Consider the following 26,080-nt stretch of genomic DNA (forward strand, 5'->3'; position numbering starts at 1 on the left):
TCTAACGCGTCTGTCATTGTGGTTGTTTTAAAAATAGAAATAAATCCTTCATTATAGTTTATTGTGGCCTATTCATTTTATAAATGCATTTTTTTGTTGACCAACAGGAAACTTTACAAATCAAACAGAAAGAATACTAAGTGCTTTTAGCACTCACTTACTCGCTCCCATCACTCAAGATATGTGATGCGCACTAAAAGCCATCATTAAAGCCCGAGGCAATATTTCTCTACCAAAAAACCAACTGACCTTGCAATTGAACAAGCTTAATTCCAGCATGCCTGAGCAGCACAGGAAGAAATGTGATGTCTGCAATTTGAACTGTGACTCACAAATCTGTTTGCGTTTTCTTTCTTTCTTTTTTTTTTTTTACGGGCAGAGGTAAAAATCCAGATTACACAGATATTAAACATTAACTTTATTTCCTTATTCAGGGCTGCTAATCAAGTCTATGGGTGTTGGGGTGTGGATAACCCTTGTTTAATAAAGTCTATCCATGAAATATCTTTCTTCAATGTTCAAATGCCATACTGATAAGACTCTTTCCAACCTCAGTAGTGTATCTGAATTAGATTCAGGAAATTAAGCAAAAAGTAGGTGATACCAACACAGATGCCTGTATGGTCTCCATAATATTTATATCCCAACTATGTCAGTAGTCTACTCCCCATAAAAACACACAGCATGAACCACTTATGGTTAGGCACTTTCTTGGCGTTTGTGTTCATAATGATTAGGTTGTGATCCACAGGCTATTTTTGAAATGTGTGAACAGAACTTTTGGGCATTCCCCCCAAAGCATATTGAGGATGCATATGATGAGGAAAATAACATTTATCAATCAAATCTGTATTCTAGTTCATGGCGGTAGAGGTACAGAAAACTCTACTGCATTTAAAAAGACGTATTTCACAGTTTATATTATTTATACTACTATACTTCATTGAGTGCACTTTTTAAACAATTTTCTCCAAATTTAGTCATTGCTAATTCCAAGCAAGCTCTCTCTTATCATACGATAAAGCACAGGCCATGTGTTTCTTGCATCTTTTTGAATTGCTTCCCATTTAATGTATTTTCTGTATAAATAAGCTCACAGATGCCCATGAATGGCTGATCAACAGAGGAGAAAGGAATGTCATCCTTCTCACTGAGACAGTCGAGGTCAATTATGCTATTTTGGTCTTTTGGTGACGCTTGATGATAGGACAAATGCTTCACCACTGCACCATTTAGGAGTCCTAATGAGTACTCTGTTTAATGAAATGTTGTTGTTTTTTTTACTTGCTATATTGTATTGAACATCAATGGTATATAAAGTTACCCCTGTACATACTAATCATTTCATGTCAGTCATCATCACCACGTCTAAAAAAAACCAGCACTGTAGGACTTGAATCAGTTCTTGAGACATTTTCTGCATTTAATTGAAAATGTCTCAACGACTGGCATTTGTCCTTGGACCTGTCTCAGTCTTGGCTACTGAGCTCGCTAAATATGCTCTTGGTCTCAACCAAGAGTAAAAAATAATGTTCATGCTGCCCTTTCTTTTCTCACACACAAAGTTTGTCAGGAAGTAATGACTTCTTCTAGAAAACAGCCTAATCATTGGCACAATGCACAAATCAATCCAACTAGTTGAAGTAAAGGTTTGGCCACAAAAAGTATTTGATGGTTTTGGTCTTGACCTTGACTTTGTCTTGACCCATTTATGAAACAGTCTTGGCTTGATCTCACTTAGCCCAGATCTTGGACTTGTTGTGGGTTTGATAATATCAGTCTTGACTACAGCATGACCAAAAAATCAACTTCTGAGGTTGGAAAGGGCATCTACCCATTATCTGTAGCCACTTATCCTGTTCTACAGGGTTGCAGGCAAGCTGGAGCCTATCCCAGCTGACTATGGGCAAGAGCCAGGGTACACCCTGGACAAGTCACCAGGTTATCACAGGGCTGCCACATAGAAACAAACAACCATCCACACCTACAGTCAATTTAGAGCCACCCATTAGCCTAACCTGCACCCAAAGGAAACCCACACAGATAACATGCAAACTCCATACAGAAAGGTCCTCGCTGGCCACTGGGCTTGAACCCAGGACCTTCTTGCTGTGAGGCAGCAGTGCTAACCACTACACCACCATGCCACCCAGAAATGGCATCCAAATAGTTTATACCTTTGGCTTTATTAGCCTTTTACTGATGCTCAAATGGTTTTCCAGTGGATGGTTCTTTGGTATTCTTAATAACTTTTCATACTAAACTCAAAGCACATTCCATTACTGTGACACATGTAGAGTGTCAGTATATATTTATTTATTGTTTCTTTGTTCAGCTTCTTTCCCCTTTTTATTTGTAACCAGTTTACACGTGCTAACAGAGTCACTTCTTTCACACCGCATCTACCAGCGACTGACCTCTTTTTTCCAGTTAAAACTTTTTTGTGGAAGAAATTGATTTAATGTTAATAACTTAAGCTTGTTCTTCACTACCATAAGTTTAAGATCATGTCTTCTTTCTAAGCTATGTCATGTGTCCTGACAATAAACTTGATCAAAACTCTTAGAAAGCTCCACAGGGGAGCTAATATGCAAAATGTATTGCACTTTTATCATAATTTACTTCATGCTCTCACCATTTTTAACGAGTCTTTTCATTTTAAGTAGTGATTACAGTAATTATCATGCAATAAGGGATGTGATGGTGATATGAGCATCTCTGTATTGATGAAGTGCAATACCATAATGTGTCTGTTTATATTACTAGTATAGTATTATTTAGAGTTAATATCAAATACATTTTCTTTGGCATCAGTGTAGGGAGCATGAGCTTTGTCCCTCACTTTTCCAGTAAAGGGAGTGTGAAATGTGCTCCTTCGATTCCAGTTAAAATCAAACTGTTTGCACAATACAAATGAAATTGTGTCTCACTATATTGCACCACAGCAGCACTTTTTCTTATTGTGGTAAATTGTTGACTGCATTAACGGTACTTCTCATGCATTGGTTAGTTGACCATGTATCAAGATCCACAAGAAGAGATGCTTGCTACTGATAATAGGAAATGATATCACTAGTAGCAATAAATAAACGCTGCACTAATGCAATCGATTCTGTAAGAGCTTGGTTTGGAAGACCACATCAGATTATTTCAGTTTCCTTGGTCAAATACCTTACTTAACTTTGGAGAAGTGCTTATGCATCACACTCTCAATGTGATTGCAGTAATTGAAAGCAATTATCCTCCCACTCAATCTGAATAATTCATTCATCCTGATTCTCTTAATAATCACATAGCTCAGTGAAAATTTGAAATAAGCAGACAGTGACCTTTGAACAATTGAAATGATGTAAGGTAATGATAAATCACTGAAAAGAGATGGTTTATTTTACTGTATTAGACAGCGCTGCAAGAATTGCATAATTCACCAGGATAGCATATAATGCTATAGTTACCAATAAAGCTAAGTAACTCTGAATTTGATGCATATACTGACAATTAGCTGAGCACAATTTTAGTTTCTGAGGAAGATATACTTGCCTCTATATGAGTAAATATGAGTATAAAAGAATGAAGGTGCATATTTGGCTCCTGGATCAGCTCATGTTAAGTTGGCAGGACAGACACAGACTGAGGATGCAGTCCAACATGAAGTTTACAGAGTACAGTAATAGATTATGTACCATATCTGAAAGACCTGGGTTAAGCAGAATGGGTAATGGCTATGTCCCGCTCCTCAATTCTTCTTCTATGAGCAGGTTGTAACTAGTTGGGCCAACTCGTTTATGTCATTATTACTGATCAAATTGCCTAGAATAGCAGAATCCAAAATTTTTGAGTGTTGGCTACAAAAAACCCCACAAAGCTCCAGCAGTTTAAGAGCACCAACATGTCCCATAAAGCATGGCATTCGTGACTAGTTCATTTTATACAGAGTTTTTATTCCTCTGTATTACTGTATAAGAGTGAGATCTGCCTGTATCTCTGATGTACGGAAGTCATCTTCAAGCAATATTGCTTTGAGCCCAGTGACACTTGATGTCCTATTCAGTACAAAAAGCATTATGTGGATTATGGGTATTCTGTACTTCGGTGTATTGTGGCATTTCATGAATACACCACATACTGTCCACTATGAGTTGTGGCATGGCAACAAAATGGCAAAACTCCCCAAATAGTGCACGTTAGGAAATAAGGTGCAATATTGAGCATACTGCTGAAGAGTGAACCTCTTGTGAAAACTCAGTCCTATACAACTGTAAAATTATATTACTGTTTTATTCTACAGTCGGGGTGCCATTTGTGCCTTGCTGATATTAGATTTACAAATGTGTATGTAAAGGTAAAGGACTTTTTAAACCCATGTATCATGTCCTTCACACCATGTCACAACAAAATGTTTCAGAAAATACATTAAAAACTAACAGCACTTACAAAACAGCAATGTGGCCTGTCATTATATTTCACTCACCATCACTGGACTTTACGCTGAAATGTAATCATTCACATAATTCAAAAATCATATTCTTTTATATCATATACATTAAGGTGTCATTCCATTGAACATCTTATGCTTATTCGTTAATCCATTTCCATGAGCCATTCTCCACATTTCCTTGATCCTGTTCAAATGCATTCACCCTCATGAAATAGTTGAATATTCCACGTGCTACAGGACGTTGCATCTTCTGAATTTCATTAATATCATTAAGATAGGAAGAAGAAAATGAAGTTTTCGCATTCTTTTTTCTTTTTTCATGGACTGATAAAGTTGGTTTGAAAGTACAACCTTGTTAACTAAATTGAAAGTACAGGTAAATGATCAATTAAAGCAATACATTTGAAGTAAATTATTAGAAAGCCCTTACTGTCCGGGGTGGCACGGTGGTGTAATGGTTAGCACTGTCGCCTCACAGCAAGAAGGTTCTGGGTTCGAGCCCAGCGGCTGGCAGGGGCCTTTCTGTGTGGAGTTTGCATGTTCTCCTTGTGTCAGCGTGGGTTTCCTCTGGGTGCTCCGGTTTCTCCCAAAGACATGCAGGTTAGGTTAACGTGGGGCGGCCTTGGGCTGAAGTGCCCTTGAGCAAGGTACTTAACCCCTGACTGCTCCCCGGGTGCTGTAGTGTGGCTGCCCACTGGTGTGGGTGCATGTGCTCACTGCTTCAGATGGGTTAAATGCAGAGGATGAATCTCACTGTGCTTGAAGTGTGCATGTGACAAATAAAGGTTTCTTCTTCTTTGTCCTCATGTCATTGGTATTAATGCTACTGTAGTTAAGCACATTTGATGTATTTGCTGTAAACTAAAAAACAATAAAGACCTCAGCCATGTTGCTTTCATCTCTGTTACTCATTTAAGAGCAAAAAGCAGCCAGTGTCAGTAAAGAAAGCTTGTAAAAAATTAGATCTTGTGCCTTGAGATGGGTCAACATATTTTGAATGGTTAAATGCACATTTTCTTAAAATCGATGCTTTATTTTATTTTTTTAAATTTTAAACACTACAGAACTTTAATGTAACCCTAATCGTGGAATTATCCACCATGTGATTTAAATTATCAGCAGTCTTTAGCATTAAACTGAACCTGCTGCCTGGTGTCTGGTGTCACTAAGATGATAATGGGTACCATATAAGTCTGGTTCCTTTCAAAGTTTCTTCTTCATGTTATCTTAGGGACTTTTTCCTCGCCACCATCATCTCTGGATTGCTCATTAGGGATAAATTAAAAATTTATAGCTAGATTGGGGGCGGCACGGTGGTGCAGTGGTTAGTACTGTCGCCTCACAGCAAGAAGGTTCTGGGTTTGAGCCCAGTGACTGACTGGGGCCTTTCTGTGTGGAGTTTGCATGTTCTCCCCGTGTCTGCGTGAGTTTCCTCTGGGTGCTCTGATTTCGTCCAGCAGTCCAAAGACAGGCAGATTTGGTCAACTGGCTACTCTAGTTTGCCCATATGTGTGAATGGCTGTCTGTTTCTCTGTGTTAGCCCTGTGATAGACTGGCGATCTGTCAAGAGTGTATCTCGCCTCTCAACAAGTGTCAGCTGGGATTGGCTTTAGCTCATGTGCACCCCCCAATGGATAAATATGATAGAAAATGAATTGAATTGAGCTGAATATCCATCCATCCATCATGCGTAACCACTTATCCTGTGTAGGGTCGCAGGCAAGCTGGAGCTTATCCCAGCTGACTATGGGCGAGAGGCAGGGTACACCCTGGACAAGTCGCCAGATCTTGGCAGGACTGACACATAGAGACAAACAACCATTCACACTCACATCTACGGTCAGTTTAGAGCCACCAATTAGCCTAACCTGCAAGTCTTTGGACTGTGGAGGAAACTCACACAGACACAGGGAGAACATGCAAACTCCACACAGAAAGGCCTTCGTCGGCCACTGGGCTCAAACCCAGAACTTTCTTGCTGTGAGGCAACAGTGCTAACCACTACACCACCATGCCACCAGCTGAATATCTAAGAAACCAATTTGATAAAATTTGGGATATAAAATTTGGTCTAAGAAATGAAGTTTTCCTTTGTGCAGATTAGTAAAACAGAACACAGAATGAATTGTCTGAATGTACAGTGAGAATACTAGTGTATCAGCTTCAGAGGTGGACAGTAATGAAGTATATTTACTTGAGTACTGTACTTAAGTACACTTTTTGAGTATCTGTACTTTACTTGAGTATTATTTTTGTTGGAAACTTATGACTTTAACTTCACTACATTTGAAAAACAAATATCGTACTTTTCACTCCACTACATTTCTATCAAGGTCCTCATTACTTGTTACTATGAAGCAGCTTTGAAAGTGGATGTTTTTTCCTTTTCTTTTCTAAAATGCGATTGATTTTTTTTCCCAGGTGACAGTGAGACAGCCTATCAGTGATCACTAGGGTCACGTCATGTCCATAGACTGTATAAAATCAAGTTCAATGATTACTCAGTCAGCAGCGTTATTTGAACACAATTGTTCAGTTGATGGCAGAATGGAAGGAGGCAGTTCTTCTGAGGAATGCACACACCCATGGCTTTAGCTAGAACCCATGTTTCAGTTTTCTGAAAGGAATAAAGATTCATTTCGTTTTAAATGTTTGCTTTGTTTGCCTAAAACAAGCCACATCACAACCTACAAAAATTTGCCGTCCAACCTGCGGAAGCATATTGAGAGATGTAAATGTTTTAATCCAAGAGAAAGCTTGCAAAGGAGTTGTCTGTGCTTTTAGAGCTAGCGATAACATTGCAATAGCTATGCAGTCTGGTTCGTCAAATGACTTTCTATGGATTTGCCCACCCAGTTGCCATAGCCTTATACATGGCTAACATTAACACTGTTAGTTAGCATGTAAAAACGGAATTATGCTAACATGAATAACGTTAACTTATCTGAAGTCCTTTCAGAAATATGTTTTAGCATAATCTTGCCAAGCCCTGCGATAACCTGGCGACTTGTCCTGGGTGTACCCCGCCTCTCACCTATAGTCAGCTGGGATAGGCTCCAGCTTGCCTGCAACCCTGAAGAACAGGATAAGCGGCTACAGTTGATGGATGGATAATCTTGCCAAATAAACAGAATGTAGAAATCTTTCTTTTCTAGTAGCGTTAGCTACCCAATATGATTTCGAGTTTGAAAAGAGTTTGCTAGCATGTCAGGTGGAGCTTCAGCGCCACAGGTTCGACAACCTTGTCAGTAAATCCAGTAGGTTGCTTCAGAGGCATGAGGTTTTGTAAGCGTTGTGGCAATAATACAACAATGCGTTGACAGAAAATGTACTTTTAATACTTAAGTATTTTTAAAAGCAATTACTGCGAGTTGGCCTAGTGGTTAGCACGTCCGCCTCTCAATTGCGAGTTCTACTCATGGTTGGGTCATACCAAAGACCATCATAAAAATGGTACGTACTGCTGTCTGGCGAGGCACGCTGCAATACAGATGTGAGTGGGGAGTCAAACTCTTGCGGTTACCAGAGGACTAGCCCGCCAATGTAACCCTAGCTATGCAATAGGCAAGAGACCGAGGGCTACGGAAACAGAGATCGGCACCACCCTATGTGCCACAGGGCGTGGGAAGGGACTTTTGATTTTTACAAACAAGTACTTCAGTACTTTGACTTAAGTAAAAATTTGACTGTACAACTTTCATTTGTATCAGAGTCACATTTGACCAGTGGAGTCTGTACTTCCATCCATCCATTATCTGTAGCCGCTTGGATTGTGGGGGAAACCGAACCACCCGGAGGAAACCCACGCAGACATGGGGAGAACATGCAAACGCCACACAGAAAGACCCCTGTCGGCCACTGGGCTCGAATCCAGAACCTTCTTGCTGTGAGGCAACAGTGCTAACCACTCCACCATCACGCTGCCCTAACTATACTACATGTCGTATATCCATCCAGCCATCCAGCCATTATCTGTAGCTGCTTATCCTGTTCTACAGGGTCGCGGGGCAAGGTGGAGCCTATCCCAGCTGACTACGGGCGAAAGGCGGGGTACACCCTGGACAAGTCGCCAGGTTATCGCAGGGCTGACACAGAGACAACCAACCATTCACACCTACGGTCAATTTAGAGCCACCAATTAGCCTAACTTGCATGTCTTTGGACTGTAGGGGAAACCGGAGCACCTGGAGGAAACCCAGACAGACATGGGGAGAACATGCAAACTCCGCACAGAAAGACCCCTGTCGGCTACTGGGCTCGAATCCATCTCATCTCATCTCATTATCTCTAGCCGCTTTATCCTTCTACAGGGTCGCAGGCAAGCTGGAGCCTATCCCAGCTGACTACGGGCGAAAGGCGGGGTACACCCTGGACAAGTCGCCAGGTCATCGCAGGGCTGACACATAGACACAGACAACCATTCACACTCACATTCACACCTACGGTCAATTTAGAGCCACCAGTTAACCTAACCTGCATGTCTTTGGACTGTGGGGGAAACCGGAGCACCTGGAAGAAACCCATGCAGACACGGGGTTTGATCGAACCCAGGACCTTCTTGCTGTGGGGCTACAGTGCTAACCAATACACCACCGGATCTGTACTTCCAGTTACAATAAGATTTAAACTAACCATCTAGAATCGATGACTCAGCATTTATTGTGTATTATGTGAAACCAACGAATGAACTCTGACCCCAAAGGCTACAGCAAAGCAGTTTTGGCACGCGCACTGCACGCGCTGTGAAGTTTGCGCTCTTGGTGAAACCGCCAGCTCGTTACACGCTGCCTGATTGGTTACTGTGTGTGAGAGAGAGAGAGACAGTGAGAGAGAGAGAGAGAGAGAGAGAGAGCGCACTCGACGCTCACTTCGGTTTAAGAGTAGTATCCTATTGCTGGTGGAAGAGTTGCGTTCTTCCTGAATGGGAAGTAATCCCGGGATAGTAAAGGGGCGTTCGCCAGTGTGTCATGTATTTTTCGAGCAGTTTCGCCTTGAGGAGAAGTGACACGCGGGTTTATTGCCGCTGTGCGCGCGCTCCCTCGTGCGCTCTGGTGAGCTTTTTGGATTTCAGCCGTTGACCCGCGTTTCACGCGCCGCTGCTACAGACAGAGTCACCCCGCCGGAGTGGAGTGGAGTGTCGTGTCGTGTCGTGGCGACCGGAAAGAGAAGGGAAAATGCGTTTGTTTGTTGTTTTCCTTTTGTCCACTTTTGTGTTCGTGTGTAAAACGTCGCCGTCTCGGAGCGTTTTTACTAACCACTGGGCTGTGAGGCTCAAAGGAGGATCAGAAGAGGCTGATAAACTTGCTTCGAAATATGGCTTCACAAATTTGGGCCAGGTAAGATTTGTTTGTTTGCTTTTAAATGTACTTACTTACAGATTTCCTGACAGAAAAGCGTAAAGAACACTTCTCATCATCTCCAAATGAACATGAACGCTCTCTACTAAAACTGTACAGAAGAGTGATATGCTCCATATGAGAGACTCAACCCCAACAGGCTCATGTGTTTCTATCTGGGTAAGTAAAGGGTTGTTTTACAATCAGGGTACACAAGCTAAAAATCACATTTAACACTTCTTATCTTCAATATCAAAAGGCTTGACTAAATAAACTTGGTTGTTTATTGTAGCCCTGTGATAGCTCTATTTACCATGCAAAAAAAATTTTTGGTGATAACGTTATTTTTGGTGAATGTATGGCAATATGTGTCATATTTAGCAAAATGACTCGTGTCATTTAGAAAAAGTGCTTTTTTGACCACAGGTAGCTCCAAAAGGGATGCACTTAAATCATTCTTTATACCATAAAACACATATTTGGTTCCATATCATTGGAAACGTAGTTAAGTTTTAACGGTGAATGCCAGTAAGTTTTCAGACTATTTTGATCAAATTAGTATGTGATTGTGTCAAAAAAAAAAAGTCCTCTCCGAGACAGCTAATTTTTCAATATAAAATAATATATCTAAAATGATTATTTTCATCCTAAAATGTGGTCAAGATATTGGGACATAAATATTAGAGACAACTAACACAAAGCTTACAGCCTTATATTTAAAAGCACTATGGAAGTAGTGGATTCTGAATTGTCAGAAAAAAAAAAGTCCTTTCCGAGAATCACTTCATTTGTTTCTCCCATCTTATAGCAGATTACACAAAACTACCATACACACGTCAAAAAATGACCTGAAATCTGTTCTTTAACTTGTCCTTCACTTAAAAACTGGTACAAGAACCAGTTTGAATCAATTTGAATTTTGGACCCCTGTGACACAAACTTTGTACCCTGATTTAACAACCCTAAACACCCTTTGGAAATAGGTATTAAATTGCCATTAGATTAGATTAGATTAGATAAAACTTTATTGATCCCTTTGGGGGCGGCACGGTGGTGTAGTGGTTAGCGCTGTCGCCTCACAGCAAGAAGGTCCGGGTTTGAGCCCCGTGGCCGGCGAGGGCCTTTCTGTGCGGAGTTTGCATGTTCTCCCCGTGTCCACGTGGGTTTCCTATGGGTGCTCCGGTTTCCCCCACAGTCCAAAGACATGCAGGTTAGGTTAACTGGTGACTCTAAATTGACCGTAGGTGTGAATGTGAGTGTGAATGGTTGTCTGTGTCTATGTGTCAGCCCTGTGATGACCTGGCGACTTGTCCAGGGTGTACCCCGCCTTTCGCCCGTAGTCAGCTGGGATAGGCTCCAGCTTGCCTGCGACCCTGTAGAACAGGATAAAGCGGCTAGAGATGATGAGATGATCCCTTTGGGAGGGTTCTCTCAGGGAAATTAAGATTCCAGCAGCATCATTACAGATAAACAGAGAAAAGAAATAGAGAAAAACTTCTAGATAAATGAAAATAAATTAAGTATTTACATATACAAATATAAAATAATAAGATATGGGAGAGGGGGGAAGTGTGTGTGTGTGTGTGTGTGTGGGGGGAGCAGGAAAGATATTGCACTTTATATTGCACATTGTCCAGTATTGCTTATTGTTAGGCAAGGCTACTGCTCCTTCCCATCCTCTGTCCTCCTGTTACCCCCCCCCCCCCCCCCCCCCCCCCCCCCCCCCCAGAGAGGAGTTGTACAGTCTGATGGTGTGAGGGACAGAGGAGTTTTTGAGTCTGTTCGTCCTGCACTTGGGAAGGAGCATTCTGTCACTGAACAGGCTCCTCTGGTTGCTGATGACGGTGTGCAGAGTCCAAAAGCTTCTCACTGGGGTTGGAGCTACATAATGTTCGAGTGTACCTTTAGATCAGTGGCCCTCAAAGTGAGAGCTGTTTGTTTTGTGGAAATTACAGCCCACCATTATCAAATTTGGTATCTCCATCCATCCATCCATCCATTATTTGTAGCCGCTTATCCTGTCCTCCAGGGTCGCAGGCAAGCTGGAGCCTGTCCCAGCTGACTATGGGCGAGAGGCGGGGTACACCCTGGACAAGTCACCAGGTTATTGCAGGGCTGACACATAGAGGGGTAGCATGGTGGTGTAGTGGTTAGCATCACAGCAAGAAGGTTCCGGGTTTGAACCCAGTGGCCGGTGAGGGCCTTTCTGTGCGGAGTTTGCATGTTGTCTGCATGGGCTCCCTCCGGGTGCTCCGGTTTCCCCCACAATCCAAAGACATGCAGTTAGGTTGACGTGGGGTGCCCTTGAGCAAAGTACTTGACCCCTGACTGCTCCCTGGGCACTCTGGTGTGGCTGCCCACTGCTCTGTGTGTGCGCACGCGTGTACTGCTTCAGATGGGTTAAATGCAGAGGATGGATTTCACTGTGCTTGAAGTGACCATGTGACAAAGTTTTTTTCTTCTTCTTCTAGAGACATTCACACTCACATTCATACCTATGGTCAACTTAGAGACACCAATTAGCCTAACCTGCATGTGGGGGAAACCCAGGCAGAACATGCAAACTCCACACAGAAAGGCCCTCACCGGCTGCTGGGCTCGAACCCAGGACCTTCTTGCTGTGAGGCGACAGTGCTAACCGCTACACCACTGTGCCGCCCCAAATTTGCTATCTATATTATTGAATTCCTTACTCTAAAATTGACTGATTTACTGCCAGCAAAGTCCATTAAATTGATAACACACACACACATACATATATATTTGTGTGTGTGTAAGTATCCATCTCCAATTCCAAAAATGTTGGGACACTGTGTAAACTGTAAATAAAAACAGAATGCAATAATTTACAAATCACGGAAACCCCATTTCATTGAAAATAGTACAACGACAACATATCAAATGTTGAAACTGAGAAATTTTATTTATTTATTTTTTAAAAATATATGCTCATTTTGAATTTGATGTCAGCAACACGCTTCAAAAAAGTTGGGACAGGGGCGTGTTTACCACTGTGTTGCATCACCTCTACTTTTAACAGCACTCTGTAAATGTTTGGGAACTGAGGAGACCAACTGATATAGTTTTGAAAGAGAAATGTTGTCCCATTCTTGTCTGATTTACAATTTCAGTTCCTCAACAGTTCGGGGTTTCCTTTGTCGTATTTTGCGCTTCATAATGTGCCAGATGTTTTAAATGGTAGACAGGTCTGGACTGCAGACAGGCCAGTTTAGTGCCCGGACTCTTTTACTATGGAGTCTTGCAGTTTTAATATGTGCAGAAAGTGGTTTGGCATTGTCTTGCTGAAAGAAGGAAGGCCTTCCCTGAAAGATATTTTGTCTGGATGGTGTCATATTGCTCTGAAACGTGTATATATCATTCAGCATTTATGATGCCTTCCCAGATGTACAAGCTACCCATGGCATGTGCACTAATGCACCCTCATACCATCACAGGTGCTGGCTTTTGAACTGTGCACTGATAACAAGCCGAATGGTCCCTCTTCTATTTAGCCTGGAGGATGTGGTGTCCATGATTTCTAAAGAATTTCTACTTTTGGTTTGTCAGACCTCGGGACAGTTTTCCACTTCGCCTCAGTTCATCGTAAAAGAGCTCGGGCCCAGAGAAGGTGGCGGTGTTTCTGGATATTGTTTATATCTGGTTTTAACTTGCATTTGTGGATGCAGTAATGAATTGTTTTCACAGACGATGGTTTTCTGAAATGTTCCTGAGCCCATACAGTGATTTCCACTCCAGACACACGTCTGCTTTTAATGCAGTGTCGCCTGAAGGTCTGAAGATCACAGGCAACCAATGGCAGTTTTCAGCCTTGTCTCTTGCATACAGAGATTTCTCCAGATTCTCTGAATCTTTTAATGATATTATGTACCATAGATGATGTGAGCCCCAAATACTTTGCAATTTCCCTTTGAGGAACGTTACTCTTAAATTGTTGCACTGTTTGCCCATGCAGTCTTTCACAGAGCGGTGAACCCCTCCCCATCTTTACTTCTGAGAGACTCCGCCTCTCTGGGATGCTCTTTTTATACCCAGTCATGTTACTGATCTGTTGCCAATTAACCAAATTAGTTTTTTTTTAAGCATTACATAACCTTTTCAGTCTTTTGTTGCTCCTGTCCCAGCTTTCCTGAAACGTGTTGCTGACGTCAAATTCAAAGCGAGTATATATTTTTCAAAAAACAAATAAAATTTCTCAGTTTCAACATTTGATATGTTGTCTTTATACTGTTTTCAATGAAATATGTGACCCCTCACCGAATCCAGGGACACATGTCGGCCGAAACGAATCCGAGATAATCGCAAAAGAAGCATTTTTTTTCGAAATTTGTGATTTTTGTTTTTTTCCATCATGTGCAAGTTGAGATCTTGAAGAATGCAATCAGTATTTCAGATAATAGATTTTGTTGGAAAAGCATACATTTTTTGTTGCAAATTGTCTCGTTTTTGTCAGGACTGTAGCCTGCTGGGGGGTGTGGGTAAATTACCATATGGGCCATTCACATGATGATTTAAGTCTTTTGTTTTTTTTTTCCGCGAATCAGCTGTATGATGCAAGTTGAGCGCATGGCTACTTAGCTGCATACAGGCATGTAATTTCACTATGGAATGAGGAAGCTAAACAGAGCGCAGAGGAGCTGAAACACTGCGAAGCAAACAGACACACGGTATTTACATCGGAGATAACCATTTCTAGCAAAAAAAACCGCAACCTCATTTTCCAGATATAATGGAATACTTGAATGATCGGATGATACACGGACCGTTCTAGGATTACATTCCATCGGAGGCATTGGTGTGTGCAAGGCGCCGTTTCTCTTTCTGATGGGGTAAGTTTATTAATCTAAGGCTGTGTGGTTATTTTTGCATGTAACGGAGAGTGTTGTGGTTTGGTTAAGCCTAGGTCACAACCGGATGTACGATTTTTTGGCCGTGTGATTTTTGGCGTTTCCCAAATCGCTGCGTTTTTTTTGTTCGTGGAGAAAGACGCGCGTTGGCCGTAAGTTTGTCTTGCAACCTGAAAAAAACGTAAGCGCCCGTAGAGTTTGTTTGACATGACGAATCTCTGCGGCTCGAAAATCAGCGTTTCATGCGCGCTCTCCGTGCGTTTCTTGCGTTTTTTGCATGTAGACCAGCCGTAGGAGCGCGTACTGTATGGCCGGTTGTGACCGAGGCTTTACATGAAACTAGTGTTGTGTTAGTTGTGTCATCATCGTGCTATCTTTCTTTCTTACGGTGTGAGTAATTTTTCAACCACAAAACGTTAAAGTATACTTTAGGACTGATTTTTGTACTTCATAATTGTTTTGGGCATACTTTGCATGGAAGGAAAATTGACGTGGTGATCTTTGTTTACATGAAAGTAGTATCGTGCTAGCTAGTAGGGGGTAGAGCTTTCCTTAATGTCATGCAAATGAGCACCATTATGTGCCCGCCCTACACCCAGAGTAGCTGAGATGGAAAACTTTGAGGGCGATTTTCTCCCTTTTCTGTTTTAAGAAGTATACACTTTCAAAAGGCCACACATTCTTCAAATATTGTCAGATCTCCACATGGAAGGCATCATTGGAAAGCTTAGAAACTGTACTTTCTGAATCTGTCAATAACTCAAAATGCCCCCGGGCAGAAATGTGTCCCTGGATTCTGTGATCTGCCACATATAGGGTTTCCATGATTTGCAAATTATCGCATTCTGTTTTTATTTACAGTTTAAACAGCGTCCCAACTAATTGGGGTTGGATACTTACACACACACACACACACACACATATATATATATATATATATATATATATATATATATATATATACATATACAGTACTGTGCAAAAGTCTTAAGCACATGTAAAGAAATGCTGTACACCAAAATGCTTTAAAAATAATGAAATACTGAAATGTTTCAACATTAAACAGCAGTAAGCTGTAATAAATGAAACAGAGTTGATATTTGGTATGAGACGACCCTTTGCTTTAAAAAAATATCGTCGTCTCAGGTACAATGAGTGCAGTTTTATAAGGGAAAGAGCTGTGGGTTTTACTGAGGATCTTGCAGACCCATCCACAGTTCTTCTGGACACTTTGACTGTCACATTTGCTTCTTAATTTTGCAGCAAAACTCAGTAGCCTTCATTATGTTTTCTTTTTTAATCTGAAAAGTGCTCTCTTATGTAATATGCTGCTCAGATACAAACTTTTTTCTCTAACATTTAATTTTGTGCTGGAAAACAAATGTTTGGAACTCTAAAATGTTTTTGTACTGACTCGGTAATGTAGAAGTCATAAAATAGAAATCTATAGCAAAGTTTGTATGAAAAAAATAGGGTGCCAAAAACTCTTGCACAGTACTGCACACAGTTGTCTCTCACACTCATGATGACCTTGTGTTAACATATATACACTAGTGCATCTCAAAAAATTAGAATACCATGAAAAAGTTCCTTTTTTTCATAATTTAATTCAAAAAGGTAAACTTTCATATATTCTATATTCATTACATGTAAAGTGAAATATTTAAAGCCTTTTTTGTTTTAATTTTGATGATTATGGCTTATAGCTCATGAAAATCAGAAATCCAGTATCTCAAATTATTAGAATATTCCCTAAGATCAATCAAAAAAAGGATTTACAATACAGAAATGTCCAACTTCTGAAAAGTATATTCATTTATACACTCAATACTTGGTTGGGGCTCCTTTACCATGAATTACTGTATCAATGCGGTGTGGCATGGAGGTGATCAGTCTGTGGCACTGCTGAGGTGTTATTGAAGCCCAGGTTGCTTTGATAGTGGCCTTCAGCGTATTTGTATTTTTGGGTCGGGTGTTTCTCATCTTCCTCTTGACAATACCCCATAGATTCTCTATGGGGTTCAGGTCAGGCAAGTTGGCTGGCCAATCAAACACAGTAATATCATGGTCAGCAAACCATTTGGTAGTAGTTTTGGCACTGTGGGTAGGTGCTAAGTCCTGCTGGAAAAGGAAATCAGCATCTCCAAAAAGCTCGTCAGCAAATGGAAGCATGAAGTGCTCTAAAATCTCCTGGTAGATGGCTGTGTTGACTTTGGACTTGATAAAATACAGTGGACCAACACCAGCAGATGACATGCCACCCCAAATCATCACAGACTGTGGAAACTTCACACTGGGCTTCAAACACCTTGGATTCTGTGCCTCTCCACTTTTCCTCCAGACTCTAGAACCGTGATTTCCAAATTAAATGCAAAATGTACTTTCATCTGAAAAGAGGACTTTGGACCACTAAGCAACAGTCCATTTCTTTCTCTCCTTAGCCCAGATAAGACACTTCTGACATTGTCTCTGGCTCAGGAGTAGCTTGATATTAGGAATGCGAAAGTTGTATCCCCTTTCTTGAAGATGTCTGTTCGTGATGGGTCTTGATACACTGACACCATGCCTCAGTCCACTCCTTGTGAAGCTCTCCCAAGTTCTTGAATCAACTTTTCTTGACAATCCTCTCAAGACTGCGGCCATCCCTGTTGCTTGTGCACCTTTTCCAGCCACCCTTTTCAGCAATGACCTTTTGTGGCTTACCCTCCTTGTGGAGGGCATCAGTGATCATCTTCTGGACAACAGTCAAGTCAGCAGTCTTCCCCATGATTGTGGTTGTGTGTACTGAACTAGACCGAGAGATACAGTGTGTTCATACTGTTTTACTCAAACTCGAAATGAAATATTCTAATATTTTGAGATTTTTTTTTTATGTTTTTGTACTGTATGCCATACTGATTAAAATTAAAATAGAAAAATGCTTGAAACATTTTAGTTTATATGTAATGAGTCTATAATATATAACATTTTCATTTTCTTAAATAACTGATGGAAAATATTGAACTTTTTCACAATATTCTAAATTTTTTAGATGCAATAATATATGGCAGATTCTACCATAACAGAGGCCAGTTAAGTCCCATCTCCTTAAATTGCTGAATTGATTATTTTGATCATTCTATTAAGTTTTTCTAGTAGCATTTGGGGTCTTGGACATTCACAGTAAATTTTAGGACAGTAGTCCTGGTAACTAATTAATAAAAGCCTGACATGACAGACATGCTAAATGACAATAGAAACACATCGGTTTCTATCATCAAAATCTGACGGACAAACTAACATCTACCATCATATTCTGACCAGGGCTTTGAACCGGTTCAAGGAAAGAAAACAAAAACCGGGAACTTTTTCTATTTCACATGGAACAGAAACGAAACCAGAAACTTTATTATTTTTTATGTTCCGGAACAGAAACGCTTATTAAAAATAATGGTAACCAGTTAATACCGGTTTTTATTTCGTTCCTCAAAGTTTCCGTAGCCTACAAATAAAAAGGTCATTCTTCTCCTGCGCAAGTTTCTATGACCCGCTGGGGTTCACTTCCTGTGTGACGTTCGCTGACTGAATGGAGAGAGCGGGAGGGAGGGTGGACTACTATCACGTCTCCACATCTTAAATAAGAGGTAAATATTGCAGTCTATCGTTATTCAAAAACGTCAATTTCAAACACGATATCAATATATTTGTACACGTTAATGAGAGGCTCGCGAACATTAAATGATGTTAACCTCTGTTAGCCTATCAATGCATAGGGCCTGACTAGCCTTTGGTAACGCACTAAACGAATTATCTTTCATTTTTGGCACTTTTTCTGTTTGTGTAGATGGGAAGACATACTGAGAATCCAAATCGCCAACATTTGAAATAATAATTGTTTTGAATTATTTCTTGTCTTATTTAATGAAGGTTGTAATAGAATTAGCCTACATTTGGCTTAAGCTGGATGAGACAGAGACATAATTTTATAGCCATTTGTTAAACAGCTGACAGGGAACGTAATTAACCGTTCCAGGAACGAAATTTTTTTGTTCTAACCGGTTCGGGAACGTCTATTTAATGGTGGAACCCAAAACCGGAAACGTTAAAATTCCATTTCTGTTCGGAACGAACCAATAGGAAAAAAATTCTGGTTCAAAGCCCTGATTCTGACAGACACTCTAGATGACAATAGCAACAAAACTGTTTCTTACATTATTAATCTGACAGATTTAGTAATAATATTAAATACCTCATCACTAGAACCAAATAATAAAATAAAATATTGAAATAAAAAAGATAAAATTTATTTTCAAAATTGAAATATCAACAATAATTGTCAGAACAGTGACGACAGACACGACTGTGTCACTTTCGCGGGGAAATAACACATTGAAATGGCCTGTCGGCTGAAAGGGTCACAAGTGGCTCTGATTTACCTCAACTTACGATAGTTTTCCTCCAGAAAATTTTAAATATGAATGCACGAATATATTCTCAATGTTTCTGTCGTCAAAAATTTCTGTCATCAGGACAGCTGACAGAAAATCTTACCTTGATTTATTTGATGAAATCTAGCTGTCAGAACTCCAAGTCTTGCCCGGAAGTAAATGTCTGCTGTCACAAAAATCATGCGCAGTAGAATTTCCTCTTTGCGTCAGTCAACATGTGCGTGGTGAGGGCTTGAATTTTGCTATCGTCAGGTGCATTTGACTGATAGACTGACGATAGCATTTTTTAAAAATAACTGTGGGCTTCTCTCGTGAACGAAATAGTTTTTTCGCTGTTAATCTGTTTCAACTCTATCTGTTGACACCCAAAAATGATAAAGCCTGCTTCCACACGATAACTACCAAAGATCCATAATGGCCGAGTCTATCGTCAGGTCATCTGACAGAAATTCACTGACGATAGCAACAGGGATAATGAAAGTGATTTTTAAAATGGGAGTTATGTCTGTCAGATATGTCAAAGAAATAGAACTTTATTCTTTAAAAATCTTTTATTGATATACTCAGTGTATTTTTAAATGACGTGCTGTTTTAGAAGACCAAATACCATATTTTCAATCTTGAAAATATTACCTCACTGAAAAAAGGACAAGAAAGATTTCTTATTTTGTGGGCAAGTAGTTAATGGATCCAGTTACGGTAGAATCTGCCACACCACACACACACACACACACACACACACACACACACACACACACACACACACACACACACACAGGTGTGTGTGTGTGTGTGTGTGTGTGTGTAAGTAAGAAGAACATACAGTACATACTGAAATCATTCTCATGTAAAGGAACACATTCAAAGTGCAAGTACATGCATAACACCACATGTGCTAACACAAGATCATCATGAGTGGGAGAGACAGCTCTGTGTGTATTTACAAAGAAATGGCAATCATGTAGAGGATGCTTTGTAATTAAAGTTACATTTTGCTGTGTTAATTTCCCTCATGTATGGAGACTTTTGGGACACACTGTACTGTAAATAGCCTAGATTTACATTTGCTCATTTGGCTGACACTTTTATCTCAGGTGACCTACCATTGAGGCACAAGCATTGCTGAGCAGAAAGTTAAATGTCATGCTTAAAGACTTAACCATGGCAGCGCTGGGATTTGAACCCACAGCCTTCTGATCTGTTGCGCAAAGCTATAACCACTGAGCATTCACTTCCTCCAGCTAGCATGCGCTAATTCAATCACCTATAACTTTGAAATAAATCACACTTAAAAGGCACATTTCAGTGCTTTCGTAAACAAAGTTGTTACTAGCACATCAACTTGCATCCAAGATGCTTTGTGTTCATTTAAATCGTCGCTATTTTCAGAAGCTTTGTGTGTGCTTAAATGCTAGATATGTCACTATGTGTTGCTTTTTCAAGTCAAGTCAAGTAAAGCTTTGTTGCCATCTCGGTCACATACTGTAAAGCACACAGCAGAGATGAAATAACGTCCTCCTTGTACCATATGCTGCAACGTAGGCAGATGGAAGCACATTCAGACGCATCCACAGTGGGGGGTAATAATTACACTTTAGTAATATAAAAAAGACTATGCTAAAAAAACTGTGCTAAAAATGCATTTTTCAGTTACAGTACAATATTAACTACTTATTAACTGAGCACGAGATCTTTACGAGAAAATATCAGACTGAGGTCTTGACAGTATGGACTGAGCTGTAGGTGAGGCCCATACAAAAAGATCGAGGTCTGATATTTTCCTGTAAAGACCGAGCAAGGGCGGCACGGTGGTGTAGTGGTTAGCGCTGTCGCCTCACAGCAAGAAGGTCCGGGTTCGAGCCCTGTGGCCGGCGAGGGCCTTTCTGTGTGGAGTTTGCATGTTCTCCCCGTGTTCGCGTGGGTTTCCTCCGGGTGCTCCGGTTTCCCCCACAGTCCAAAGACATGCAGGTTAGGTTAACTGGTGACTCTAAATTGACCGTAGGTGTGAATGTGGGTGTGAATGGTTGTCTGTGTCTATGTGTCAGCCCTGTGATGACCTGGCGACTTGTCCAGGGCAGTGTTTCCCCTAGAAAATGTTTGAAAGTGCGGTGGCAAGACCTGCGCTCAGACGTCCCACCCCAGTACGAGGATAAAAACAGCCAACAGCACAGAAGGCTATACATAGATTAATCCATCGGTCAGGACTTTAGCCCACAACATGCCAGCACATAACTGCGCAGAATAAAATGCTAAAACAGCCAACAGTACACAACAAAAGCACCTCGGTAGTAGTCTAACTCAAACAACTTGCTTGTATCAGTACCAATGCAGTATAGAAACATTGAAAACAGAGGAAGCAGTGCACTCGGCGGTGCTAATAGAAGCAACCAATGACTTATGCTTAAAACTTCCCAAAGGCCTGCCTGCGTCTGTCATTGGCCTGCAAGAACTCCTTTGCGATGGCTGTCATGTCAGTTTGTTCCAGAATGTCACGGTGAATATGGCAGTTCATCAAGTCATTCAGTCTCTTGTGTCATTGTGGATCGGAGGTATGATTTCAGTCGACAAAGTGTGGAAAACAAACGCTCTGCTGATGCCGAGGGCACGAAGGCCAAAAGCCAGGGCACCGAGGCCATAAAATAAAACAATGATTTTAAGTTCATGTCTATAATGAATTTAATTTAAGGACTAATGACTCTTCTGAGGAAGATTGGAGTCCCGGTCAAAACTATCAAGCAGGTAAAGAAACATCTACAATATTATGTCTGAAGATAAGAAAATATTGAACACATCTAAACTTATCAATCCATCACTCACTTCAAAAATTGTAAAACTTAAACCTATATCCTCCCATAATTTTTTGTTCAATTGACACCGAATGTGCAAGAGCATCTTCAGACTGTACTACTACGCAGATTTTTGATTGATCAAAATTGAGCCTGGAGTTCATCAAAATGTTTGAGTGTAAATGGAACATATACTAGCATGCAGGCTACTGATTAACCCATAAGAGCCCAGACCGATTTCTCAATCAAGGAAAATTATTGAGGAAATAAAATGAACTAAATAGACGACAAAGAAAACATTTCTGACCTTTTATTTTTTAAAATAGCACTTTCATGTCTCAAGATCTGAAATATTAAATTGCAAATTTGCAGAACACTGCAACACTATTACACTGTTAACCCCAAAGTTCATTCTATGCAAACAGTTTGAGTAAATACCACTTTTAAAGATTAGTTTTATTGCGTTACTTAAACAGTATGAGTATATGAAGAGTATATGAGACAGTCATTGAGTGTACTCATTTTTGTAATTTAAACAAAAACTATCATGTTTTACCTCAGGCCACAGTGCTGCCCTGTTGTGATCGGCTCAAAACTCAAGACAAGTTGAGTTGACGGCTACAGAGGAAGTTGCGCCATTTTCTAATTTACACAGAGCAATTTAAGGTCTTTGCACTTTTGACAGCAAGCTAATTAGCATGTTAGCGGCTACAGTCGGTATACCGAGTATACTCGGCACGTTAAAAGTGGGTCAACATTGTAACGACATAACGCTACTGTACAAGCAATGCTTATTTAACGGTAACAAGCTTAAGCCCTACATGTTGAAATTCCTGTCTTATTCGTTCATTAATTTATCACACAGTTTTACCTCAGGCAACTTCTTCCCTCCTTCTGTGAAAATTCAACGTCTCAGACGCAGACACGAGTGGGCGGGAGATGCGTTTGATTAAGTCTTCTGATTGGCTGGTGATAGACTGGTGGGCGGGGGATGCGTTTGATTAAGTCTCCTGATTGGCTGGTGATAGATTGGTGTCATTATAGCGTGTCGGAGCGGTTCATGCCAGGCTCGAGTCCGCTCAACGTCAAAAAATATTGGTTTAGCCTATTTTTTAAAATAATTTTCAAAAATAATTTTCAAAAAGTTACCCGGGCCACGGCCCCCCTTCAGGAATTCCTGAAGGTGCGGTGGCAAAAATCAAGGTGTGGCAGCCCGCCGCAGGCAATTGTACATAGCGGAAACACTGCAGGGTGTACCCCACCTTTCGCCCGTAGTCAGCTGGGATAGGCTCCAGCTTGCCTGCGACCCTGTAGAACAGGATAAAGCGGCTAGAGATGATGAGATGAGACCGAGCAAGCAAGGTTAATAAGGAATTTATTATATGGCTTTTTTATTTCTAAGATTAAAATAGACGGTCATTATAATGAGGCGAGACGCTGCTTTCAGTCACGTCATATTTGTAACATAATTGAGTCACACATGCAGAATAAATGGCTAGCGGTTTCGAAACAGAAATTCTGTTAGCGGTTTCTGAATGCTCTTTGTTGCCCATTTCTTGAATAACTCGGTGACTCTTGTTTGTCTTTTGTCTTTCAGCTGTTTTTGAGTCCGTTTTGATTTCCAATTAATCTTTTTTTGCGTTTTGTTTTTGTTTGTTTTTTGCAACATTGAAAGCCGGCGCCGTGGAAAGAAAGCCCATAATCGCCCACAGGCATTATGGGAAAATGCTGCCTGCCAAGGAACCAGAGTGCGTGATTTTACCCGAAGTAGCTCATGCGATATAATAAGTTGAAATAATGAAATATTATTTTGCTGGAAAGTAAATCTTGTAAATGTACTTTTTTTTTTACGGTGAAGTGAATGTGGTTAATCCAAGTCTCAACAAGTCAATAAAATCAATTCAGCCGATACGTAATGTCAGTTTGGACCTAAGACATAAATTCTCAAACTTGTGGTTACAATCCTACATGGAGGCCCTTGAGATGTTGGGGATTTTTACCAGCTGTGTAGTTCGATGCACATAACATGATTTATGGACAATTTCTAAACAATGAAAATGTTTTCCACTTGTTATTATTAAAATTACATTACTCTTCATTCAATATGGAGCTCCTCTTAAACTCATTTTACAGCAAATTGCAGAGGTGCTGTGTCCATCAAGCTGACATTTTAATCAAATTGGCCTTTATACTGGACACCTATGGCACACAGTGTGGCTCCTGAAAATATAAGTGCAGTAAGTATATTATTGTGCTGCACAGTCATGGTTTCTTCCTCAGGCAAATGTTGAGCCCTTAAAATGGGGTCACTGGTTAAAAAAGGTTGAGAACCTTAGGCTGAATATTTGAATAAGACTATGTTCATAAAATAAATCTATACTGAGGAGGTTTGTGGAATTTACTTTACAGTTAACTAAAGTTTGAGAACCCCTGCGTTAGAGGACATAGAGGAAGTAAAGTTAGATGTAAGACGCAGAACTGGTTCTTAAACTTTTTTGCGGCTTAAAAAGTTTAATAGGGTGACGTGGTGTAGTTGAGTGTTGCTGCCTCACAGCTCCAGGGTACTCAGTTTGATCTTCAGCTACTATCTGCATGTTCTCCCTGTGTCTGTGTGGGTTTCCTCTAGGTTCTCTGGTTTCTTCCTATCTCCCCAAAACATGCTGGTGACTATAAATTGCAGCTATAGGTGTGAAATTGTGTTTGCATGATGCCCTGCTCTGGACTCATGTCCTATCCAGGGATTATTCCTACCTCTCTCACAGTATCTTATACTGCAAGTTGGCCTAGTGGTTAGCGTGTCCTCCTCTTGATCAGGAGAGCGTGAGTTCTACTCACGGTTGGGTCATACCAAAGACCACTGTAAAAATGGTACCTATGGACCACTTGCATGTGACATCACAGCCGATCCAGATTGTAAACAGACGCCATCTTGTCGGTCAAATGCCATATTTCCGCCTTCTACTTCTGGTTCTACTTCTACCTTTTCTTCTGGAAAACCCTACTATATACAATTCTACTACAACGTCAACTCCACTGAAAATCAATAAAACATAAGACGAGTGGAATCCTGTGTCCGAGTCCTTCCCTTTCAAGTGTGGGAAACCCATGATGCTCACATACACTTGACAGTAGGCTGCCACGGGACCCTGACAGGCGTGCAAAATGGATTGCTGCTATCAGGTATACCATATATACAGTAATAGTGATAGACTACTGATACTTGATCTAACTGATAATATAAAACATTCAACCATAATAGTGGATATGGCGGCTCATGATGGGGATGCTGCAGCTACAAGCTCTCCCTACCTGTGCACGTTTATGTTTTTTGTGTGTATTTTTGCGTGTTGTTCGTCTGTACCGGACTTCAATATCCACTACAACCGTATGGACTTACTGGACATTGGTTTCCAGCAGAAAATGGCGGTTTGTAGCGATTTCCATCGCATGCACAACATTCCGGAGAAGATAGCGAGACCAGCGGGGTCTCCGTGAATTGTTATTGGGTCTGGCAGGCGAAGAAGGCGGCATCGGGAGAGGAAGCAAAAGCGAGGCTGCAGAGCCGGCCTGTTGACTAAGCTCAGAAAACAGCCACTCAAACCTCCACTGCCAAGCCTCTACCTCTCCAACGTCAGATCCATGGTAAACAAGACAGACGATTTGGAATTGCAGCTGGAATTACCTTATTCTATTCTATTCTATAATCGGCTGGTCAGTGCTATACTAGATACTACTGATATATCTAGTATCAGTACTAGTACTCAATACTTAAGTGACCATACCCGTCCAATGAGGATTGTTATTTTCTTGTTTACAAGATGCCACATCTGAGGGGGGCTGACAAATCCTGAATTTCTGTAAAGATAACTGTCCAGAGATTTATAAGCACGCAGTGCTTCACCACTGAACAGCGAGGGAAAGCTAATGAGGTAATTATACACATCTGGGTATTCCACCTCTGGCAGTTCCATATCCACTGACACGGTCGTGAAAACTACGTCCGGTAATCGATAAGGGTCACTAATCTGTAGGTCGTTTATTTTAGACATATATCTAGTTATCTGTTCATTAGAAAAATGAGCCGTGTAGTCCGTCGGTTGAAATTGATCCATTTTGTACACAAGTGCAGCAGTATTCAGCTGTGTTGTTGACCGACAAGATGGCGGCTGTTTACATTCCGGTCACGTGACTGCAAGAGGTCTATTGGCAAGGCACGCTGCAATACAGA

The 26,080-nt window shown here is 40.8% G+C and overlaps 1 protein-coding gene across 1 annotated transcript in view; it reads left to right on the plus strand.

Moving 5' to 3' along the window:
* The first annotated feature begins 9,300 nt into the window (after positions 1–9,300).
* Positions 9,301–26,080, plus strand: part of pcsk6 (proprotein convertase subtilisin/kexin type 6) — a 183,526-nt gene continuing 166,746 nt past the window's right edge. The window contains exon 1 of the mRNA XM_060941090.1: positions 9,301–9,774. Coding sequence (XP_060797073.1) covers positions 9,613–9,774 — 162 coding nt within the window. The 5' untranslated portion in view covers positions 9,301–9,612. The remainder of the gene's footprint in view (positions 9,775–26,080) is intronic.

The sequence above is a fragment of the Neoarius graeffei genome, chromosome 15, assembly GCF_027579695.1.
Source record: "Neoarius graeffei isolate fNeoGra1 chromosome 15, fNeoGra1.pri, whole genome shotgun sequence".
Taxonomy (NCBI): Eukaryota; Metazoa; Chordata; class Actinopteri; order Siluriformes; family Ariidae; genus Neoarius; species Neoarius graeffei.